The 23,257-nt window shown below is 54.9% G+C and overlaps 1 protein-coding gene across 2 annotated transcripts; it reads right to left on the bottom strand.

The window, feature by feature from the left end:
* Positions 1-1,824: 1,824 nt before the first annotated feature.
* ATP8B2 (ATPase phospholipid transporting 8B2) lies at positions 1,825-22,504 on the bottom strand. Of its 2 annotated transcripts, XM_055402953.2 has the most exons (28): positions 22,335-22,504; positions 19,952-20,019; positions 17,633-17,691; positions 17,157-17,270; positions 16,927-17,025; positions 16,575-16,636; positions 16,401-16,473; positions 16,050-16,120; positions 15,735-15,814; positions 14,640-14,798; positions 14,336-14,424; positions 12,540-12,736; positions 9,552-9,760; positions 8,699-8,742; positions 8,269-8,434; positions 7,914-8,102; positions 7,638-7,753; positions 7,381-7,545; positions 7,184-7,295; positions 6,941-7,046; positions 6,683-6,827; positions 6,332-6,515; positions 5,957-6,180; positions 5,601-5,684; positions 5,012-5,257; positions 4,726-4,864; positions 3,048-3,178; positions 1,825-2,821 (listed from the first exon to the last, which is right to left on the bottom strand). In XM_055402953.2, exons 2-28 carry the CDS (start codon positions 19,980-19,982, stop codon positions 2,543-2,545), a joined length of 3,573 nt encoding a protein of 1,190 aa, XP_055258928.2. In that variant the 5' UTR covers positions 19,983-20,019; positions 22,335-22,504; the 3' UTR covers positions 1,825-2,542. The 2 variants fall into 2 exon arrangements, with proteins under 2 accessions (XP_055258928.2, XP_088691953.1); XM_088835827.1 differs by lacking the exons at positions 19,952-20,019; positions 22,335-22,504 and adding an exon at positions 19,012-19,325.
* Between the last annotated feature and the right edge of the window lie 753 nt (positions 22,505-23,257).

The raw sequence follows: 23,257 nt of genomic DNA, 5'->3' as shown, positions 1-23,257 counted from the left end.
TTTCCTCCAAGCTTAAGCACCTACTTGTAAATCTCTATTTTTTCAGCCAGCCATGCCTCATGGTTTGGTCTCATTTCCCCATCAAGGATGGAACCCAGGCCCCCTGCAATGGAAGTGCTGAGTCCTAACCACTGGACTGCCAGGGAATTCCTAGAAATCTGTTTTCGAGAAAGAAGAAGGGGAGGAAGAGGATTGTCACAACAGAGAAGCCTGGTTAGGTCAGAAGAGGAAAGGTTGGGGCAGGCGTGTTGGTGGGCATCAGAGTCCAGCACTGGCCTCGAGCTCCCTGGGTCCCTCACCCATCTTGCTCCCTGAAGGAAAGCTCACCTTATCTGCTAACCTTGAATTCCTGCAGTCTTCATCTCTAATACTTAGGCTCATTTAACACTTACTTCTGTGAAAAGCCAGGAAGACAGGAGGCTCTGAAGCCTGTGCCAACGGGAAAGGCACGGGGTGGGAGTTAAAAAACAAAAATTACTCAGTACTTTTCCTTGTGCGTACCCGCCTTTTTGGAGTGTTAGGAATGAGAGCTTGGCTTCTGTTCGGAAAAGCAAACAGTCAAGGTTTGTGACCTGCCTCGGCTCCGCCCATTGCTCCGCCTTCCAGCTGAAACTCCGCTCCCGGAGGAGGGGCTCCACCCTGCCAGTCAGAGTCCGTTTTCTTCCCTTCGGTCCACATCTACCCAGCCAATTCCGTAAGAAAACAGTTTTCTGTCTTTACTTTTACCACCAATCTTGGTAAAGCGTCAGAAAAGAGACAGATCACACACTTTTCAGAAATCACAACTTTATAAAAAGGCATTTTTCTCTTATATCCATAAAATGATATAATTTTTGCAAGTATAGAAATGTGTCATAAATTATACAGAATGTTCCTTAATTACAGCTCATTGCAACTTGGTTCTTTCCTCCCTCCCTAAAAAACGAGAGAGAACCAAAAAAATAATATATATAACTGTATATATATATATTTATATTCATATAATATAGACAAACCAAATATGAAAAAAAATCATTTCCTCTTTGGTATAAAAATCAGACTCTCACCTTGAGAGACACACACACAGACATGATGTTGAATTTGTAAACCGTGTGGCCAAAAGGAATTTCCCTGTCAAGCTTTCCCCACCCCCAGCCCCTGCCCACCCCACCCACCTCACCATAACACCTCCAATTCCCATGGGACTCCCACATGCCTCACTCCAAGCTCCACACCATTCCTGAGTAACCCCCTCCACTACCAAAGACATGGAAAAAGTTCTGCCCAAGGTTGATCTGCTGGCAACTAACTTGGGAGACACCTAACTTGGGGAAGAGCTTCCTGGGTGTGGATTATGGAAAGGAAAGACTGACAAGCCGAGGCTCTGTGGTCCAGACCAAGCCAGGCACTGAGCAGCCGTCTCCTCTGCCTTTCCCCCACTGCTTCCTGCCGGATGCCGGGCCTGGAGAGGGGGGGACCCCTACTGCCAGAAGGAGCAGCAGAGGTTGGCTTCCCTTCAGCCTCAACTCACTGCCGCCTCAGGTGCCGGAAAACACCAAAAAGGATGGAGAAGTAAAGTCAGAATGGACTTTGCCCATGAACTGGGGTCTAAATTCAAAATTAAAGATGTTTTCAGGACTACTTATCACACCCAGCTTTCGGTCACTGAGAAGGATGGGGCCATTCTCCCAGGCTCCAGCCCAGTGCCAGCAGGACTTACGGAATCCAGGAGTTAGGTGTGTGGGGCATGGGGAGTTGGGGAGGGGGCAGCGCTTCATTCTCAAGGTGAGGAGGGAGACAGACCCAACACCCCCTGTATACTCTCCCAACACCCTCTGGCTGATGGGCAGTTCCCTCCCGGCTCAGCCTCTCAGTCCCGCAAGGGCACCAGCTGCTGGAAGGCTCCTCCCACACTGCTCCCCTTCCAGCCAGGCTGGGGCACCCGGGTGTGCTGGCCTTCCCTTCCCCCGGAGAGTTAAGACACCAACACAACATAAAAGTCACATAAAGGCCGCCTCCACTTGCCAAATAAAAAAAACACAAAACCAAACTGGACATAGACACAAATCAAGGAGACACACACACTGTGAGGGGCCCAGGGCCCCAGCAGGTCTCTGGCTTCCCGGCATGATACATTCTTGTGTAATTCAGGAACAGGGGCTCTGGGGCCCCTCTGGGGAGAGGGAGTAAAAAAATACAGAGATTATAGTCTCCCTGTGGGCTCCCAGGCAGGGCAGGGGCAGACACAATCTCTCACAGTTTTTCTCCTGCTTTTGGGTCCACATCTGAGCCGCCAGTGGGCGCTGGTGGCCAATGCCCCAGCCCCACTCTGCCCCTGGGGCCCGCCCCCTCCACCCTCCCAGCTGCTTGGAGGGCCCTGGGCTGGGGATGCCCCAGCCGCTCCTAGCAGGACCAGCAGGACAGAGTCTACCAGGAGAGAAGGGATGAGGACCCAGGCAAGGAATGAAGAGCCGCAGCTCTGAGACAGACGCTGTCCTCTCCGCGGCCAGCCAGCCCCGTGTGAGCTGACTGATCACCGCACAGAGTGTCTGCCTTCTGGCCTTCAGCCCTTGAGGGGCTTCTCGGCCCCTCCGCTGGGGCTGCTGGCGCTGTCACTCTTCTTCCTGCGGAGGCTCTCGATCCAGCTGGAGCTGGAGCGGGTGGTGAAGCTGGAGAGCGCCAGGGAGCTGAGCCGCATGTTCTTGCCGGACATGATGAGTTCCCCGAAGCCCTCCTGGTGGGAGAAGGCGTAGCCAGAGCGCCGGGACCCGGTGCGGCCCACCCTCCTCATGCAGCGGTGTTGGGCCTTCTGCTTCTTCCTCACCAGCTGGGTGTAGCGGACCTGGCAGGAGCAGGGCAGCGTGAGGGAAGGAGCCTTTGTCAGCGCGAGGATCAGACACTACCTTGGAGAAGGGACCCAGAGCACCCGGGACTGGGCAGGCCCGGGAACCTCCCAGACGGCACAGGGACCACCACCCACACTTAACGGAAACTGCAGCAGTGTTTAAGCCCGAGGGCTTTTGCACGCACCATTTCTGATCCCCAAAGCAGACAGCCCGGCCTCTCACCGTGTCCGAGAGATCCGGCTTCAGGTTCAGCCTGAGAAACCGAAAGGCGACCACAGGCATGATGCAGACGACCGTGGTGAGCACGATGGTCAGCCACACAGTCGGCTGGGCCAGGGTGTTCTGGGCATTACCTGGGAAAAGAGGAGCCGGGGGCTTCAGGAGTCACAGAGCAGGCATAAGGGCAGCCCCTTAGAGCTCCCCATTTCGTTTTTTGGCAGCCCCACTTTCCCAGTCTCACAACTTAAGTCATCTCTGGCCTCTCTTTCTGCTCCCCAAATGTTTATCTCCAAATTGGATTTCAGATCCAAACTCTCCCCAAACGACTTCAGATCTGTTTTTGTGGGGTTTTTCTGGCTGCACTGCACAGCATACAGGATCTTAGTCCCCCAGCAAGGGATGGAATCCATACTCCCTGCAGTGGAAGTTCGGAGTCTTAACCAGTGGACCATCAGGGATGTCCCCAGACCTGTTTTTTTTTAAACTGCCTTAACCTGACATCTCAGTTCATCTCAGTTTCACACAGCTGAAAGTGAACTACTGTTTCCTCTGTTCCCGATTTGCTCCACATCTTCCCTGGCTCAGAAGATGCTACCACCCACTAAGCTGCTCCAAGTAAAAGCTCTGAAGTCAACCTGGTTCCTACCCGCACCATCTTAGGCCCCTATCCAGTCTGTCAGCTCCACTTCCAAAAGGCCTACGGGATTCCACCACTTTTACTCTTCTCCAAGCCGCCACCGTTCTCACCTGCCGCATCACTGCCACAGCCTCCTAGCTAGTCTCCCAGGTTTCCACCTTTGTCCTCTGTTTATTTGGCTGTGCCGAATCTTAGCTGGGGCATGCGGCATCTAGCTCCCTGATCAGGGGTAGAACCCGAGCCCCCCACACTGGGAGCTCAGAGTCTTAGCCACTGGACCACCAGGGAAGTCTCTGAGCTCTACCTTTTATCATCCACAAAACAGTAGGAGTGCGTCTTTAAAAACATCAATCAGGTTATGACATTTCCCAGCTCAAACCCTCTAAAATCCAAAGTTCTGGGCTTCCCTAGTGGCTCAGTGGTAGGGAATCTGCCTGCCAGCGCAGGAGATATGGGTTTGATCCCTGATCCAGGAAGATCGCACGTGCCTTGGAGCAACTAAGCCCATGTGCCCCAACTACTGAGCCTGTGCTCCAGGACTGGGAGCCTGTGCTCTGCAACAAGAGGAGCCACCACAGTGAGAAGCCGGGGCACCGCAACTAGAGAGAAGCCTCCACTCTCTATAAGCAGAGAAAACCCATAAGCAGCAACAAGACCCAGAACAACCAAAAATAAATACAAATTACAAGTAAAAAACCCCTAAGGTCTTACTTAGCCTTGACCTGTAAAAGATCTGGACTGATTTTCATCCCTGACCCTCTGCCGCAGCCCTGCCTTCCAACGTCATGTCTGCCGCGCCTCCAGCCCCTCTGCCACTCACGGCCTCTCGGCAACCCCTCAAATAAGATCTCCAAACCAGTGTTCCTCTTCTTGTACCAGTCCTTCCCAGAGAGGCCGGGGGCTGGCTCAGATACACCGAGATCCCCAAGGCACCATCCAGAATACGTGACACAAAAGGAGTGTTGAAGAAACGCCTACCTTCCCTGTTAATCCCAGAATGACTGTGATCCTTCACTGACTCAAGGGAAAGCCAGAGGGACTCACCCACAAACTGGAATTGGTTTGGAAACATGTCGAAGAGCCCATTGCTGTGCATGGCAAAAAGGATGGCAAAGTAAACCGCCAGGCTGCCCCAGATGAAGAAGTGGTTGATGGCTGTCCAGTAGCCAGTATCCAGTCCAATCTGCAAAAAGCAGTTGTCACAGGCAGAAGGAGCACCCCCCCAAACCCTGTCCCCCTCCCAGGAACAGAACTGTAGTGCCCAGGGCACCCCAGGGACAGGAGGCTCACTCTTTCTGGGAGTGGGGGCAGTTCTCAGACCACCTCCTACCTGCACACTGACCACGATGACCAGCGAAGTGGCCACGGTGACCGCAAAGGACTGGTAGTCAGCTAGCTGGGTGCCATCATCCCGGGTGGCTTCCGCAAACACCCCATAGGGGATGAAGAACATGAGCACAGACGTGTAGATGCCCTGGGCGATGCAGATGAAGAACTCCCGCTTGTTGAAGAGGAGATTCAGCTGGCCTGGCTCGTACAGCTTAGGGTACTCCATGCTCCGCTGCTCTGGAACATCCTGTGTGCAGACAGCCAGTGGCACAGGAGGCTCAGCAGCTGCCCAACTCAGGGGTGACAAGGGCAGACTTTGTCCCTGCCTCCTTTTTCTAAATTCTTTGGCAGCTAGACTCAACTTCAAGCCAACTGCCCCAAGTCAGTCTTTGTTCAGCAACCCAGGGGAGTTAAGCTCAGGAGTGGCTGAGAGGGAGGCCCAGTCAGTCACACGCTGCCCAGCTCACGGAACTGCCTTCCCAGGGACCACAGGCAGTGGGCACAAGTGCCACATGCCCACCACTGTCAGGTGATTCCCTTGCAGCAACGCCCCTCTTCCCAACCCACTCGGTCACCCACCTCCCCCATACCTGATCGAAGACACCCATGGCCAGAACGGGGAGGGAGGTGTACACGATATTATAGAGGGTGATGAAATACTGGTCATAGACTGTCTGGAAAGAGAACAGAAAGCAAGAACAGGGTGAGCACGCAGTCTCTCTCCACTGCAAACCAGGCGGAGGAGGGCAGCCAGTGCGGCTCAGGTGGAGGCCTGAGGAGTGCTCTGGAACTTGCTCTCCAATCCTTCAACAATTCTTTTTTTTTTAACGCATGCATCAGACAACGGCTAGATCCTAAGGGGACCAAGCAATGAACAGGACAGACACAATCTCCGTCCTTAAGGAGCTTAAGGACAGGCAAGCCATGGGACTGGGGAACTCGTTACCTGGGCTGAGAAGCCACAGAAGAAGCCAAACCAGAAGTGGACCATGGTGAAAGCAAAGTTCTTGTAGAAGAAATAGCAGAGGAACTTGCACATGCGCAGGTAAGACCAGCGTCCATGCACCAGCAGAAGGCGCTGCAGGAACTTGAACTGGGAGAAGGAGTAGTCGGAGGCCAGCACCGCCTGGATCCCTTCCTGCCCGCTGATGCCCACGCCAATGTGAGCCGCTGCAGAGACAAGAGACGACGGGAAGATGAAGACGGCCACACACTTCAGGTTCCCACAACGTTCTGGTCCTTCCCGTCTGTCATCACTCCTCCCTGGGTCTCTCTCCCTGCCCAAGAGCCCAGCCGCCACACCTGCACAGTCCACACTCACTTTTGATCATGCTGACGTCGTTGGCTCCATCCCCAATGGCCAGGGTCACAGCCTTCTTGTACTTCTTAACCAGTTCCACCACCTGTGCCTTCTGCAAGGGAGTCACCCGGCAGCAGATGACAGCTTTGCAGGCACAGGCCGTCTCCAGAAACTCCAGCTCCATGTCTGCCTCTAACGCGTGGGCCTGAAACACAGATAGCACTGAGCGAACTCCATGTGCTCCAGCAGAGACCTAGGGATCAACTCCTTTAAGACCACAGCCCCAGTGAAGTCCAGAGAATGGGAACAAGGTAAGATATAATATCCACTCTCTGAAAAGATCCCGCTCAAGCTAAGGGTGGCGACACTCACCAGGCTGTGCCCGTTGATAACCAGGGCATACTCCCCAGCCACAGCTTCCAAGACAGAGGTGAGCCTGGAGGAAGAAACTTTCTCCTGGTAGGTGAAGCCATTGCCCACAGCACGGGACGAATCCATCATCTTCTCCCGGGCTTTCCTGTGAAGGGGAAACGAGACCATGCTCGGCCAGGACAGGAGCAGGATTCAAGCCCAATCAGCAAACCTGTACGTGACCCCCAGGTATGGTGCAGAGCATTTAGCTCCGTTTACCTGAGCTCCTCTCGCACTTCCAGGACCGTGTGGCCAGTGACGATGAACACCTCTGTCATGTCGTCCGTCAGCATCTTGCAGGAATAGCCAATGTTCACGGCTGTCTCTACCGAGAGAAAGTGCAGGCGCTCTGGACGGGCCCCTGACAAAGCCAGTGCACTTGCCAACCCAGTGTTCTGGGCTTGCCAGGACCCCACAGGGCTGTATCCAGATGCAGTCTCCTCTGCCCTACAGGCCTCTCACCTTGCTTGTCTCCAGTCAGCACCCAGATCTTGATGTTGGCCAGCGTCAGGAGGGCAATGGTCTCCGGAACCCCTTGCTGAAGCTTGTCCTCAATGGCTGTGGCACCCAGCAGCTGAAAATAACCACAAGGGTGCCTAGCATAAGAGGCCAGGCCCAGGCCCTCCTCACCCACCTGTGGCCCACCCTGCAGACTGTACCATCATGTCGCTCTCAACCTCCTCGTAGACGCTGGCCAGCCGGTCGTCCCGGCTGTCCTGGGCCAGGCTGGCCTGGAGCCGTCTCCCGGCCCACTCCTCGTAGTATTCTTCATCCAGATCCTTGTAGGCCAGGACCAGGGTTCTCAGCCCTTCGCCTGCATACTCCTGAAGGAGGAAGAAATCAAGAGAGTCGGCTCCCAGCCCCCCACCACCACACATGAGCAGCGGAACCACAGGGCCCCCTTCCTCATGCCTACATTCAGATGGTCAGTGGTGGTGTTGAGCAGCTCTTGGGTAGAATGATGGAGTCTGTCCAGCAAGATGGTGTCAGCCCCTTTGCAGTATAGTCTTATCTTCCCCTCTGGATTCCGCACTGTCAGTGGGGCAGGGGGAAAATGTCCCACGAAAGAATGGGATATTCAGATAGGGAAAGCCCCTGAATTGCAACACACCAAGGTCACCCAGTACACCTCACCCATCCCAGGCCTGCATGCTGCCCCTGAACACCCCCGGCAGCCTGATCCCGGCCTCACCTATGACCGACATCCGTTTGCGGATGTTGTTGAAGTCCAGGATGGCCAGCAGCTGGTAGGTGATGGCGGTGCCCATCTCATGGACAGTGATGGTTTTGGGGGTACGAGAGCGGAATACGAAACCAAAGTTCCTGGCTGCGGTGACCAAGGCCCCCTCATCCGGCGACTGGGCTTTGTAGTAGAGCTCTCCTGGGCATGGAGGAGGATCACACGTGGTGTCAGTGGCCCCACTCTCAGCCACCAGCCGCGTGTTCCTGCCCAGGAAACCCCAGGTGGCCAGGCCACAGGCAAAGCACAGCTCAAGCCTGAGAGTCCAAGTCGAGTAGGGGAAGCGCAGGCCAGCACCCTGGCTCACCTTCGCTCTTCTCTTCTGACATGACGGTATGACACAGGGAGAGGAGGCGGAAGAACTCGTGGGTGTGGGGGTCCCCCATCTTGACAGCCTCCAAGAGAGTGGGGTCCCAGAATAAGAACTTCTTGTCAGCCAGAGGATTAAAGGAGAAGTCGACGGGTTCGGGCCTCTGGAGCAGGCAAGAGGACGATCAGGAAAGGGTGGGTCCCCAGGCTGCTTCCTGGGGAGGGGCAGGGCAGTCCCCACAAGGATCCTGTCCGCTGCTAACCTCAAGATTCCCACCTGTGCCACCAAGTCTTTCTTAACACACCCATCTCCTCCGCGCAGCTTCCATACCCTAGCCAGACAACACGTCACCCCTGACTCTGCCAACCCTGGCCAGGCACCCTGTGTTTACCTAGCACTGAGAACCAGCATGGAGGCTGCACCTTACCTCTCCCAATTCAGCTTTGTGCCCCAGGACATCGAACACGTCACCTACACACAGCCAAGACAGAAGAAGGAGCAGCGTCAGAGCAGGGGGAGGAGCCGCCAGCACAGAACCCCGCGGGCACCTGGGACCCACGGCCCTTGCGGCTGAGTGAATGTCACCCAGATTCAACACGGCTGACTAGAAAGACAGGAGGCACAGGCACCATGGGTCCTCGGAACGCCAGGACTCAAAGCCATGACACTCTCGGCTCCCCATCCCCATTCCCCTTCTGGCTCTCCCCCAGGGCAGTTCCAACGCCACACCCATGCCCCCGGGGCTCCAGACCCCCTCGATCTTAGGCCTGCACAACAGACAAAGCTTCACACGCTGGCCTCCAAGCCTGGGTTAGTATAGAAAGCAGTTAGGGGAGGGGCTCACTCGGCATAAAACACCCCACGCACCCTGTCCCCAAGCCATCCCAGCAGCTCAGCCACTAGGCCACTGCAGTGGGGCCACACTGGGAAGGTCACAGTCACATTCCGGAGACTCACAGGGGCCCTGGACAGCAACACGGGGAGAGCCTAGCACTTCGCCAGGGCTGACAAGGTCCCACTGGGCCCGAGGTGCCCAGCGGCCAGCGTCCTGGGCTTCTGTTCAAACAGCCAAGGACTGGCCCCACTGCCTGGAGCTGAGAGGCGGTGCGGGCACCCAGAGAGGAGAGTGGGGAGCACTGTCAGGGTCTGCCTCCTGATCAGGGTCTCTCAAGGCCCCACAGACCCCAGGAGGAAAGAAGTAAAGCCCAGATGTCAAGACCAGTGTGGGAGCCCCAGCAGCACAGTCCTTCCAGCCCCTGTCCCTGGTGGTGTGGCCATACCATAGCTGCGGCCGTTGATGGAGCACTTGTTGAAGACCATGATGTTCTGGGTGAGGGTGCCTGTCTTGTCGGAGAAGATGTACTCCACCTGGCCCAGCTCCTCGTTCAGGGTGGTGGTGCGGGCCTCGGCGGGCGTCCGCTTCTTCATGCAGAACATCTTCTTGTCCCAGTTGATGAAGTAGCTGTGGCCCAGGCGGATGACCTCCACACTGCACAGGGGACAGGAGGGGAGGCTGAGGGCGGGGAGGGGCGCAGGGCCCACCCACACAGGCCTTCGCTGCAGGCCCTCCACCTGGGGAGAGACGGAGCGGAGTGGACATCTGGGCAGGGGAGGGTGGCAAGGAGAACCTGAAGGTGGAGCCTGCCACGCCCGGCCGGCAAAGGGCGTCCCCGACCCCGACCCTCTGATGCCCTCCAGACAAAAAGGTGCAAAGGGCCTGGGCAGGCAGGACAGACGGCACAGGCAGAGGAGGAGGGACTGAGGACAAGGCACTCGACCAATTCTTACCTCTGGGCTAATAATACAGAAACCATGCAGAGAAAACAAGAGAAAGTGCAAGAGGGAAGGAGGAGGGAAAAAAAGAGAAAGAGAGAAATAATGAGGGTGCTGCGCGGGCCACAGCATCACAGACGCCCTGCAGGGACAGGAAACCGAGGCAGCCCTGGAGCCCCCGCCTCACTGCCCGAGCCCAAGCTGCCCGGCTCTGGGCTGCACAAGCCGACTTGGGGCGCTCAGGGAGCATGCGGGGCAGACTGAGATGCTGACTCCAGAAGGGTATGGGGCCTCAAGAGTCCAGGGAACAACCCCAATCTACACTGGTGCGGGGCTCTCCTAAGGTCGGTTTAGGTCATCCTCTTTACAAGGCAATGCCTTCGGGATCTGGACTGTCAGCATCTCAGAAACGGCCCCATGTCTGGGTCCTGCCAGCCAAGCAATGGGGCCACATCCGGAACCCTGCTTTCCCACCTGACTGGGGCTGCTGTCAGGATCCCCTTACCAGGCCGAAACTGAGCCGGCTGGAAATGCCTTTGTGGCCTGTGCCCCACTCAGCTGATCAAGCGTCCCCTCCCTGCCCTCCTCCCCAAATACACACACTGTAATCTGAGGACACTTAGAAACTTTCTCAGGCAGCTACCATGGGCTTCGCGTGAACTTGGATACAAAACACAGACAGCAAAGTCCAAAGATGGAAAAAAAAATTCAGATTGAAAACAAGAAAAGATTTAAACAGCAACAAAGAACCAGAGTTGCGGATAATGATGGACATGCTACCACCCGATATTTGTACAGTAATTTAATTTTTTTTTAATAGTTTTTTGACTGTGTCACTTAGCATGTGGAATCTTAGTTTTCCCAACTGACCAGAGATCAAACCTGTGCCCCCTGGACTGGAAGCACTGGGTCTTAACCACTGGACCACCAGGGAAGTCCCAGTAAAAATGAAATTTTAATTTTTAAAATGTATTTTCCAATCTGTTATCTCATACCAAGATGTTCCTATGAAGAGGATGGAACTTGTCCCATTTTACGTGAGAAAACCGAGGCCCTAACTGACTGTGGATTCGCCTGAGGTCAGGTGGCTACTGAGGGGCAGGACTAAACCCCAAGCCTCCTGAGTCTCCTCCTAATACTTCACAGAAATCCCACTGTCCACCCTCAGCACAGAAACTCCTTATCTCCTGCCCACTGTCAGCAGCACTAGGACTCGGGGGCGAGTGGGAGATCCAAGGAGACTATCTGGGGAATGTGTGTGAACAAGAGAAAACATAAGGGAAGAGTTCTGAGCATCCCTCTGATGTCCTCAACACTGTCACAGGCTGGGAATCCTGGTGCTTCAGTGGTTAGGACTCTGAGCTTTCACCGTTGAGGGAACTAAGACGCCACGAATTGCACAGCCAAAAAAATAAAGTATACAATCTGATACAGTTTAAGTCCCAGGTTCTCTTGTCTGAAGCGCAAGGCACTAAATACAAAGAGGTCTCCTCTCCTCCTGCAGCTCTTTCCTCCAGCACTCCCCCTTCCTCTTTGCTCCCTGGTAACTTTTTCTTCCCCCAAAATACCCCGGATGTCCCCTCACTCCTATTTATGCGGTATGCCGCTGCCAGTCAACATTTCCTAAAGCATTCTTTAAGATTGTTTTTAAAGAATCTTTTAGTGGTTTACTGAATGAATGTCCACTGGCAAAGATTCAAGATCCTTCACAACAGGGAACATGCTTATGTCCCCAGCTGTCTGTCTCACAGGCCCCCACTCAGGGTCCACGCTCCTGCCAAACTGTCCCAGGACCAACCATTCCGAGGTCCCTATCTCCGTGCCTTTGTGTCCAGCCCTTTCCTCCAGGGTCACCTTCACCCCTCCCCACCACCACTCAAAGTCCCGTTCAACAGCCACCTCTTCAGAGATGTCTTCCCCGATTAACTGCACAGGGAGTAATGCTCTTCCAATCTTCACGGCACTCTGTGCCTCTGGGGTGTCTCAGTGGGATGCATAGGTATCTGACACTGTCTGCACCAGTCTGCTGCTTTTAAAGGCAGAAGCTAAGTTATGCATCAACTGTGTCCCCTTGCTTCATGCCTAAGCATAACACTGAAGGAAGGTTGACTGTTAACAGCACTAGTTACCATTTTGTTTCATAATGTATTTAGATTTAGCCCCCCCTACTAGACTGAAGCTCCTGGAAGGAAGGAAATCCATTCCTAATCCATCTCTGTGCCACCGAACCTAGCCTGCTTCTTTGCACCGTCAGCATGTGATAAGTATGTGCTATATAAGTCAACATGATCTTTGTTCTAATACAACCCAAAGTGCCAAGAAACTGCAGTGAAATCTGCTTTGCCCGTGAAGATAAACAGATAACATAAAATGTTGACAGCACAGGAAAGGACCCCAAGTTCCCTCTCGAGGATTTCGCCTTCACAGAAGAGAGAAGTCTGCCAAGGGACCACGTGAGCTCCCTGGAGAGACCCCAGGGCAGAGAGACAGCATACCTGACATACAGCGATATGGGCACGACGGTGTTGAGGATGATGATGTAGGACCAGAAGGAGAGGAAGCCAGAGAAGAAGGCACTGTCCACCGCCTCATCCCAGGGCAGGTAGACCTGGAAGCGTGTCCCCACCTCATGTTCCCAGATAGCATTGCCAATGGCCAGGATCACCCCCATGCAGACCAGGAATCCAAAAATCTGCAGGGGAATGAAAAGCAGAGGCTAAGCTGCAAAACCAAGGAAACCCTGAAGGTTACCATCAGTACCCAGAGCCCTCAAAGGCTCAGGTATCTTTAAAATGGTCACATGCTCTAGTGGGAAGCACCCAGAACTGGTGATCAACCAGCACGTAGCCTTCTCTCGCAATGCTTTTCTCAACTGTTTTCTGAGGAAGCTGAAAGGGTTGTGTAGTTTCCACTGTGATATTCTAGAACCCTCAGGAGACCTCAAAGATGGTAAGGGTCGAGGCAAGCTACTTTCAACATACTAAAGAAGCCTACTGGAAATCACCCATTTACCAGAGCTAAGCATCTACATGCGATGAGTTGACTCATTGGCAAAGACTCTGATGGGAAGGATTGGGGGCGGGAGGAGAAGGGGATGACAGAGAATGAGATGGCTGGATGGCATCACCGACTCGATGGACATGTGTTTGGGTGAACTCCGGGAGTTGGTGATGGACAGGGAGGCCTGGCGTGCTGTGATTCATGGGGTCGCAGAGAGTCGGACATGACTGAGCGACTGAACTGAACTGAAGCAACTACAACAAAAATATCACGTTTCTGTAATGTTCATTATCTCATACAGATTGCCAAAAATAAAAAAAAATTTTTTTGGCCATACCACGCAGCACGTGGGACCTTAGTTTCCTGCCCCCTGCAGTGGAAAGGTGGGGTCCTGACCACTGGATCACCAGGGATTTCCCAACCAAAAAAAATTTTTAACGGGGGACACAAATTGTGTCTTCGTAAATGCAGACCTCTTAATAGTCAAAAAACCTGCAAAGCTTGAAGAAGAATCATAAGAAAGCTTTCAAAAGAAAAAAATTGAGACCACTACATGATTTCAGACATCTATCTTCCAAGCTGCCTCCACTCCAGATGCTTTGAAGCAAAGCAGAAACCATCCTGATGCCCAAGGACCACCAGGGGGCGATAAGAGTCTTGGCCTGATAGCCTCTCAGGCTGTGTTTCTGCAAACCCTTTAAGGCCGGGGAGGAAACTGTCTTACAGGAGGCTGGCCCCAGACTTTGCAAGCTGGCATGTGGGGGGCAGGCAGCAGGCAGTGGGGGCGCAAGAAGGGGAGCGGAGCTTGACAAGGAGCTCAGGTTTCTAGCAAAACAAGAGAAGGATTCAGGAGCTGCCAACAACTAAAACAGAAACTTTTCCCTTGGGATCTTTTGCTTTTGGAAGTCAAGGGAAAAGACCCTGTTCTCCATCATCCAGATGGAAATTTTTCTTTTAATTCCCTCTCCATCCCCATGAAGGCCGCCTTGTCCCTGGCAAAAGCAAACAGAAAGTCACGTGCTAGACTAAGTCACCATCATAACTGGAATCCAGAGAACAGAAGATTTGTTTTAACTTTAAGTTGTTCGTTCATACATGTTCTGAAGGTTTTTTAAATAACATCTTCCAAATCCAAAAGGTACCTGAAATAAACACTGCCTTTGAGTGGTTGACCTGCCAGTGGCTTTAAAGCTAAAACCTGAAGACTGACTACTGACCAGATGGGAGTAATGGGACCCGCCCAAGGACAAGCAGAAGGGCAGAGGCAGGAGCCGTTTGTGGGAAGCCTTACCCAGAGCACCAGTGTGTTCATCAGGCGATCAATGCTTGTTCTCTTGAATTTTGTCCTGCCGCTGTTCTGCATCAGCTTAGTGTCAGGACCTAGAAAGGCACGAGAACGGCTGGGAAAGCCGAACAACGAATCTGCCTCTAGGCTTCTGCCCGGGTATCCAGTCAACAGGACATCAGGGTGGAAGAAAGACACTGGCTGGATGAGAGGCTTGGCTCCAGGACCCACGCAAGTCTCTTCCCACGTTCCTGAAGGCCAGCAGAGGCACCACTCTCACGCTTCTCTCTTTGGGCCCGAGGAGGCTCACCTGCAAAGATGACCAGCCCGAAGCACCACTCGGTGTTTCGCAGCACGCAGCCCCGCAGTAGCATGTTCTGGTTGCTCAGGGGGAACTTGTTCTCCTTCCAGTAGAGGGTTCCGCTGAATTTGTCCAGCTTGTTGTTGGGAGGTTCGCAGATCACTTCACCTGAAGGGAAGACAGGAGTGCACCCGCTCAAGGTATGGTCTGTAGCTTGACCACGAGACAACACCACAGAAAAACCAGCTGTGGTGAGAGGGGGTTAGGATGCAGGCCCATCCGCACACCGCTGGTGGGGGTGTGAACTGATGCCACTTTCTGGGGAAGGAAGGAATTCCTATTAAAAGGAAGGAATTCCTATTAAAAGCACACATACCCTCGGACCCAGTAATCCCATTTTGGGGACTCGTTCTACAGAGATAATAGCATAGCTTGCAAGAATTTTACTGAAGCATTATTCGAACAGCAAAAGACTGAAACAACCGAACAATCAGGGGAGAGCTGAATAAACTAGAAAGCATCAATTCTATGAAACATTATACAGTTATGAAAAAGGACGGTGTAAATTTCTTTACATAGAGCTGTGACAAGATACTTATGATGAATTTAGAGGTACAGAAAAGCTGGTTGAAGAGATTTCAGTACAGTATGATCCCACTGATTTATGCTATGATCCCACTGATTTATGCTCAAATGTCTGTATAAACAGAGAGAAAAGTGTGGATGAATACACACTAAACTGCCAGTTGACCTGACGACCCTCAGGAGGCTAGAGTTGGAGGGCAGGAGAGCTTTCTCTTTTATATGCTACATAGTTTGTCTTGTTAGAAAAAGCATGTATAAGAAATAAAAATGAGCTGAATTTCTCTCAACGTGTACAGCAAAGAGGCAGCTAGGAGCCATGAGCTCTTGAAATGACCATCAATTCAAAAGTTAAGTGATAGCCCCTCAGCATTCCTAACCCGGCAATCCCCCAACCACCCAAAAAAGTCCAGGGAGCTGCATAGTCACAGCAAAAAGAAGCCCAAAAGAGAAAGCACAATTTAGATCCCCAAACTCAAGACATCTCCTCTGCCTGAAAGCTGCTTCTCCAACACTACTTACCATCAAACTTGGCAAGCTTACTGATGTCTCCCAATTCCGAGGTGACTGGAATCGCCTGCCGCACTTTCATGTTGGTCTCTCTGGAAGGAGAGTGTTCCTGAGTACTGATTCCCTTCCTTTCCTTTAGATTCTACCTGGGGACACCTGACCATGGAGCATCACCACCCCCAGGCATTACTGGGAAGGTAACACTTCTACACACCCAAAGCCTTTCTTACCCAGCGATGTTCCAAAAGGTACAGACTCCAGACCTGGGGACCACTTTCAGAAACAAGCCCACAGGAGGAAGGAGGAGACACTGAGCATGCAACTCACCCGTCAAGTTCTGCTGTCTCTATGTAACACAGACCATGGGGCTCGCTGCTGGAGAGGAGGAGGAGATCCGCCTAGAAAGAAAACCTAATGAGAAGGCCGAAGACCCAAACCTCCACCCCAATGAACTCTCTGATGATCCCTCCTTCCACTAAGCACTCTTGGTCTGCTCAGTCCCAAGCACATGAATGGCTAGAAAGGAGGCATATTACTATGACGCAGAAGCTTCCCACTCAAGAAAGTTTCCTCCCATGAGTGTTTAAGAGGCAATCGTCAATAGGAAAGACTCATTCCTTTCTCCCCCCAAAATAAAGGGAGAGCCCTGTAGGTCTAGAGGGGCACCTGGTCCCTTACCGCCACAAACTGATTGTTTTCTAGCTTGATAATATCACCGACACAGACATTCATCCACTGCTCCTGCTGGAGGCTGAGGCAATGAGAGGATAAAGAAAAGGCCGTCAGTAGCTAGAGAAATTCCCAGGGGACCCTTTTCCTTTCCAAGGCCCTCAGTCTTCAACAAGCACTCACATTCCATTGATCAGCACCTGAGACTGACGGTTATTCACTTGGTTATCACTCTTGTGGCGGAACTGAGGAGAGGAAAGCAAGGTAAGCCACCTTCTCCTGCTCCAAAGGGCTCAGACGATCAGTGGGACGCAGACCATGCTGGGTACCACCACGTATACGTCTATCCACAGGTCTGCTCCCTCCCTGACTCCCCCACCCTACTCTCAGCCAAGATATCCTAGATCCAAGCGGACCACGTAAGGGATGGTAAGGTCGCTGAGGAAGTCTGCTAAGGGGAGAAGGGTGGGTCGTGGGGCCGGGGTGGGGTGGGGATGGAGGGTGGGGAAACAGCGTAAGAAGGAAACCGACTCACATAGTCATCAGTGGCATCTTTAACAGCTGTGATGGTGAGGACAAGAACCAAAGGCACAATGGTGGTGAACCAGGACAGGGACGAGATCTGCGGGATCAGCTGAAACAGAGCACAGAGAGCGCACGCCTCCGAGGCCCCGTCCTCAGTGCCCCCGGACGGTTCTCTTCCTTGACTTCAGTCGGCTTTGTGAATTAACTGCAAAGGGTTTAATCTTACCAGAGGTTGCTTACCTGCAGAATGAGAAGGAACAGGAAGTAGGTATTGGCCACTTCCTGGAACTGCTCAAAGAGGTTGACAGGCAGGAAGGTGAGAATATTGTACTTGGAGGTCTTGATGCAGTTACTCTGTGGCAGGGGGAAGAGAAGATCGTGAGGTGCCCTCCATTGCCAACCCAGAACCAGATTGAGGCTGCCCCCTCCACCTACGTTTTCCAAACCTCTGTCCCCAAAGCCAGGAGGTATAAGTGGGGGAAAGAGGAGGAGAGAAAAGAGTCTCATGGGGTCAGTGGTCTCATGGGATCCCACTTCACTGACAGGTCAGGGCATGAAAAATTCAGCAGAGCAAAAAAGTGGCAAGGAGGCTGCCTTCCCCACCCCCAAGCACCCTCCCAGCAGTCAGCCCTCCACCCCCACCCGGGACGGACAGGATGCACCTGTCCTTCCTTCCCGACCCAGGAAGAGGGCACAGGTGGTCTGGGGCCTCTCACCGCATACTGGAATTTCTCATTGTATTCTCGGTCATTGGCCCGCGCCCTCCTTTCTTCTTCTGCAAGAGAATGATGCTGCAGTCAGGAGCAGACTGAGGCCCGGCCCAACACCTTGTCAGGCCCACCCCACTCTTTGGGTTTTCCACTGAGGGCCCCTGGTTCCTCCCATGGCACATGGCACACAGTTTTAAGGAGTTTAGTGGCACACCTGAGGTGTCACTGAATTCTTTCCTCTAGTCCACCTCTCACCACCAGCCTGACCACTGGGCTCTGCAGGTGTGACACTCACAGGACAGGATGCCTTTCTCCTTTCCTCACCAACAACCGTCAAGGTCTCCCACTGGGGGTCCCCGGTTTCTGGCCCCCATCCCTATAATTAACACTGTAGGAATTAATGGTCCTGGGAATCTCCAGGGGAATAGCAGCTGAAGCACTCAGCTTCCTTGCCCCGGGACCCCCCACAGCTCCAGCCCTGGTACTGCCCTCCTCCTAACACAGTGGGTGGGGTGGGTGGCAAGGCGGAGGGTCACAGTGCCCTGGAACTGCTTTGCGGCAGCATCCCAGCCCCACGTGCGGTCCCCCCTACAGCCGCCTCTGCTTGTCACATGTCACCAGCAGCGGCTTCTGACTGGCCCACGATGACATCATCTTATTTCAAAGCTCGTCTTCAAGTAGGAGAGGGGGTGGTCAGGGATATGGGCCATGCAGACTGAGACAGAGATGAAAAGGGCAGAATGGGATGTAGTTGGAGCAGTCGCTCTCTCACCGTGACCTTTCTTGTGCTGTATGCACGTATTTCCCCTAAAACAGCATGCCTGTCACTAACCGAGTGACTAACGAACTACACCTATTCCGAACACCCACAGATCTGGGACTGCTGGCACCAAGTTCGGGTCCCAGAACATAGAGGTGTCCTAGGAGAGGTCCTAGATGGGTTCTCCAGCCCAACTCCCATGGTCGCGACCACAGGCTGAAAAACGGGGTACCCTGGTTAGGCAGTAAACAGCATGATAAACCTGTACTGGAGTATAAAGCAGTATTCCAGATGCCTTCCCTCACTCTCCCCAGCACCCTGCAGAGCACACTGCAGTACCAAAACCTCAGACCACAGCATCCTCTGCCTACCCAGAGTGCTCCCTCCTTGCTTGGTCACTTTACTCCCAAAACTTCCCCAAAGGGGACCCGTCAGGCTGAGTCGCCTGCGCAGTCAACAACGAGCATGCAAAGGGAGAGGTAGAGGCCAGACCCTTCGGGGCCAGGATCTCCGGGTCTGCAGAGGATATAGGAACGCTGTAGGGAGGCCGGAGACAAGCGAACGGGAGGGTGGGAGGGGGGAAACTAAGGGCTCAGGAGAGTTGCCAGTAGCTGCCTCCCGTTACCTGTCCCCCAGGAGGGCTTCTTTCTGCTCCAGGAGGGGGGCGCCCCGGCCCGGGCCCACTTCTCGGGCATCTCCTTGGGGACCGTCATGATCCCAGTTTGAGCAGGGGAAGGGCGGGCTGTCTGTCGGTCTGTCCTCGGCCTCAGCGGCTCCGATGGGGCGGCCCCCCGGGGAGGCACAGGAGCTGCGGCCGCTCAGAGGGGAGCCCCGGCCGTCGGGCGCGCGCCCCACCTGCAGCCCCGGCCATCCTCGCGGCCGCCCGCACCCGGCGACGCCGCGCGCTCAGATGCGCCGCCCGCCGCCCCCGACGCCCCCGACGCCCCCCACGGACGCAGGCGCGCTCTGAGTGGCCCAGGACTCTGCGCGCACACCCCAGGCTCCGCCCCCACCCGCTCCCCCGACTGCAGGGGCAGTCGCCTGCCAGCGCGCCGCGTAGGCGAAAGCCAGCACCGAGCCCCGCCTCCCTCAGCCCGGCCAATGCGGGTGAGGGGACTGCCAGCGTTGTCCAGGGCAACGGCTTTCATCCCACCGCCTCCCACCCCCACCCCCGCCCGCAGGAAAACAAGAAGGACCGGGATGGTTGGGAAAATGAGGGGAGGAGATGAAGTGTGAGGACAGAGGGGTGACGGTGGGAGCACAGCACTCCGGACTCCCCAAAACAGAGAATAGGCACTCCAGGTGCCCCGAGATAAAAGTCTATGTGTTTGGGGGTGAAGGGCAAGTCCTCAGCACGCTCCTGGGGGAAAAACCAGCTTGGAGAATCTAGGGGAAGAATATGGTTTCCTAAGGCTTCCCCCAGGATGGATAGGGGCTGCAATCTACCCTCCTTCAGACCCATTACCTGTCGTCCATCCTCCTCCCTGTGCTCCCTGAGCCATAAAAACACCCACTCCAGATGGTCCCAGGGATTCCCCCTGACCCCCACCTTCTGGCTGTCTTACCTGGGGGGCGCTTTTTTGCACACAGTGCCATCTCACCCAGCAAGGTCCCAGCAATCCCATGGGAGACCCTGCAGAAGGTGACAAATGTGTGAGGTCAGGAAGCTGAGGGTAACCCTTCATTCCCCTTTTCAGACTCCTCCCCAGTTCCGATCCTGCCCGTCCCCAGCCTTCCCCCACTAACTCCACACCAACTCTCTGCTCTCACTGCCCCAATAGGTCCCTGAAAAAGAGGGGACTTTCCCACCACCTCCCCCAATGCCTCTGCCTTGGATAACATGGGGGCACTGACACTTAATAAAAACCAAGACCTTCAGGGAAAGGAAGGGCACAAAGAGAAGAGGCCAGATATGGACAGGAGGGGTACAGCTCCAAAAGTAGCCACCCCAGGGACCATGGATGCCCTGAGTGCTCTCCTGGTGGCAACGAGTGGGTGCCTGTGTTTACTGGAAAGCAGAATTTCCACCAAGGGGTGGGGCTGAGGGAACATGAGCCAGGAAACACCTGGCAGAGCATCAGGAAACGGTGGGCAGGCACCACCCTTCTCAAAAAGCTTATAATCTTCCCACTCCCCTCTCCCCATTACTAAGGCTTCCATTATCACCTCCTCTAGGGGAGTTCACTGTAGAGGCATGGCCTTCACTTCCTGCACACACAGTCCCCAAACCACTTCCTCTCAGTCTGGGACAGCTGCCCTTCTGGACCAACAAGGGGGTCTTCTCAACCCTGATGGAGAGGCATCCCTCTCTCTCTCTTCCACCCCAAGCCTAGTCTAGTCAGTATGGCACTGGGTTGCAAGCTCAGGAAACATCAGATGGATTTCTGCTTCTTTCTATCTCCCCATGTTCTTCCTTTCACCTAAAAATGGTAAAAGGCTGGGCCTGTAAGACAGTCAAAGAGCCTCATCCTAGCCTGACCCAAAGGAAATTGCCAGCCAGGTCTGGGTCCTCTAGTCACCTCCTCTTTCTTTGTCTGGGTGGAGAGCCTTCCTCCCCTTTGGTTCCCCTGTCTCCAGCCTCCTGGGAACACTCCTCCAGCCTGTCGGCCCCAAGAGATACTAATTGTCTGTCTGCCCGACCTCTATAATTACACACTCTGGGCAAGGCCGTCACCCACACCAGTTCTTCGTTCACTAAGCTGGACCCCCTTCCTGAACCCCCATCAGGCAATACTTCTCTGACCCTCCCCAACCCTGGCAACCAAGGGTGCCTGGCTCAGGAAGAAAAACCTCTTCCAAGATGCCAAGCCCTCCTACAGGGCCCCCAGCCAGGGTCTCCACCCAGTCTACAGTATGAGTCATAGGGGGTGGGGCATGAAGAGAGAGGTTAAAAGAGAGGATGCAAGGGTGGGCATCACAAGTTTCACGGCCAGCCCCGCCCTCATCTAGAAGCACTGTCAGCCCCAAGATCTGGGTTTGAGTCCTAAGAAAGAGTTAATGAAGGAGCGGCAAGGCTCTCAGGAGTCAGGAGCCTGGACACCAACCAGGAAAGTTGTTTTACCTCCGAGACCCTGGGGAGACTGAAAGCTGGCTTGGCCCCAGACTTCACCCCCTCTGGGGGGCCATAATAGGAAGGAAAGGGAGGAGGGAGACCTGGGAGCAGGGACCCTCTCTCACTTCTCCTTCCCAGTCTCACACAGCGTAGGTTTTCTGAACCCAGGCCCATTAGCCACGTCGCTCTGCCCCGTCACCCTGCCCCAGCCCCCTCTGCAGCCACATTTGGGATAAAAATAGCCAGCTCTGGGAAGAAGGCAGTGCTCCATGGAGGAAAACCGGCTCCTCCTTGAGGCCTGGCCCCTGCTACCCTCCAGCCCAAACCCAAGAAGCCTGAACCCTTGTTTCAGAGTAAGCTGGCAAGGGATATTTATGGGCAGGTTAGGGAAACAGGACGGAAGGGAATCCAGGACCCCCAGCTCATTTGCCACCGACAGCTGGCTGCTTTCCATCGTCAAGGACAGAACCCGGGACTCACTCCCAGCTCCGAACTCCCAGCCCTACCACCTCTCCTTGAACCTCGGTTTGCTCACACACAGAGACCTCCACCTTACAGAGACGAAGCCTGCTATTCCCTAACTCCCTTCTGCAGGCGCCCAAACCTTCGGACCCCGAGTACGCTCCTCACCCCCAAAACTCTCTGGGCGGTCCTGAGCTCCTCCTCGGCACTCCCGCGCCCCCTCGATGGTCTCCCGCGCCCCGCCAGCACCCCACCCTCCCGTCCTGTGGACGGCCTCCCGCATCTCCCGCACTCTCAGGCGCCCAACACCATCCTCCCCGCAATCAGCCAGTCCCTCACCTCCGGCTCACCGCAGCTCCGACTGCCCATTCCCTCCCGGTCCTCCCCGGCCACTCCAAGCCCGAGCCCGCAGCCCTCCCGGCCCCGCGCCTCACCTCAGCGCTCGGCGCTCGGCGCCCGCCCCGGCGGCCCCGTCCTGCCCATGCCGGGGGCTGGGGCGGGGGGCGCCCGGCTCGCCTCCCCGCGGGCTCCCGCCCCCCCAGTGCAGCCCCTCTCCCCCCGGGGCCTCGGCCCGCTACTTTGTGTCAGTTTCGGCCGCGGCGGGGCGGAAGTGACGGAGGCGGCGGGAGCGGGCGGGGGGCGGGAGGGGGCTCTGGGGAGGGGCGGGCGGGAGCCGCCATCTTTGTGCGGGGCGGGGGAGGGTCTTAACCCCGCAGATGCTCCGCTCCGCGGGGCCGCCAGGCCGCCCCACCCACTCCCCGGTGCATCCATCCCCGGTCCAAAAGAGAAAAAGTCTGGAGGCGAGATAGCGCTGAGGTTTTTTATTTCAAAAAAGGGAAACAGAAAAACGCTGCTTCTCTGCTAAAAGAGACCTCTCTTCGTCGGGGAGGTGTGTGAAGAGTTGAGGAAGCGCTGAACGACGAGAATTTTCCTCCGCGCCAGCTGGCCTTTACTCCTACTCTTTCCGCTCGGGGCCCTCTGCCCCTTCGCCTTCTCTCCTCGCCCTGGCTCATCTCTTCTCACTGCAGTTCACCCTCTCCTTGAATGACACAGGCCGGAATGTCTAGGTATGGGGGCGTCGTGCCTCAGTTTCTCCATCTTGCTCTCGCAGTCTCCAGCCACTTGACTGGTTGTGTTCTTCTGGCGTCGCTCCCTTTCCCGTCCCGCCCCACGCCCCCTTGTTGGAGGCGGTTTCCCTACCACCACCCCTAATTACTATCTGCGGGGTGGCTGAACCTGGGCGAGGCGCCCCAGTCAGCGTAAAGGCGGGCGACGCTGAGGCTACGAGAGCTGGGAGTTAGTCAGTGGGGGCCAAGCTTTGGAAGAAGTCCCCTGGGTTATGCCCTGCACAGGATGG

The sequence above is a fragment of the Moschus berezovskii genome, chromosome 4 (genome assembly GCF_049115385.1).
Source record: "Moschus berezovskii isolate FMDL1 chromosome 4, NW_MosBer_1.0, whole genome shotgun sequence".
NCBI classification, from domain to species: Eukaryota; Metazoa; Chordata; class Mammalia; order Artiodactyla; family Moschidae; genus Moschus; species Moschus berezovskii.
This window is presented reverse-complemented; position numbering and strand designations above follow the sequence as displayed.

What these genes read in the sequence shown, in the direction of transcription:
- ATP8B2 (XM_088835827.1), bottom strand. Translation starts at nt 19,099, where the DNA reads ATGACGGTCCCCAAGGAGATGCCCGAGAAGTGGGCCCGGGCCGGGGCG. An exon ending in CATCAACGGCCGCAGCTATG is followed by an intron (nt 8,743 to 9,551) that starts GTATGGCCACAC and finishes GGCTGTGTGTAG; the next exon opens with GTGACGTGTTCGATGTCCTG. An exon ending in GCTGACTGGAGACAAGCAAG is followed by an intron (nt 7,047 to 7,183) that starts GTGAGAGGCCTG and finishes TTCTCTCGGTAG; the next exon opens with AGACAGCCGTGAACATTGGC.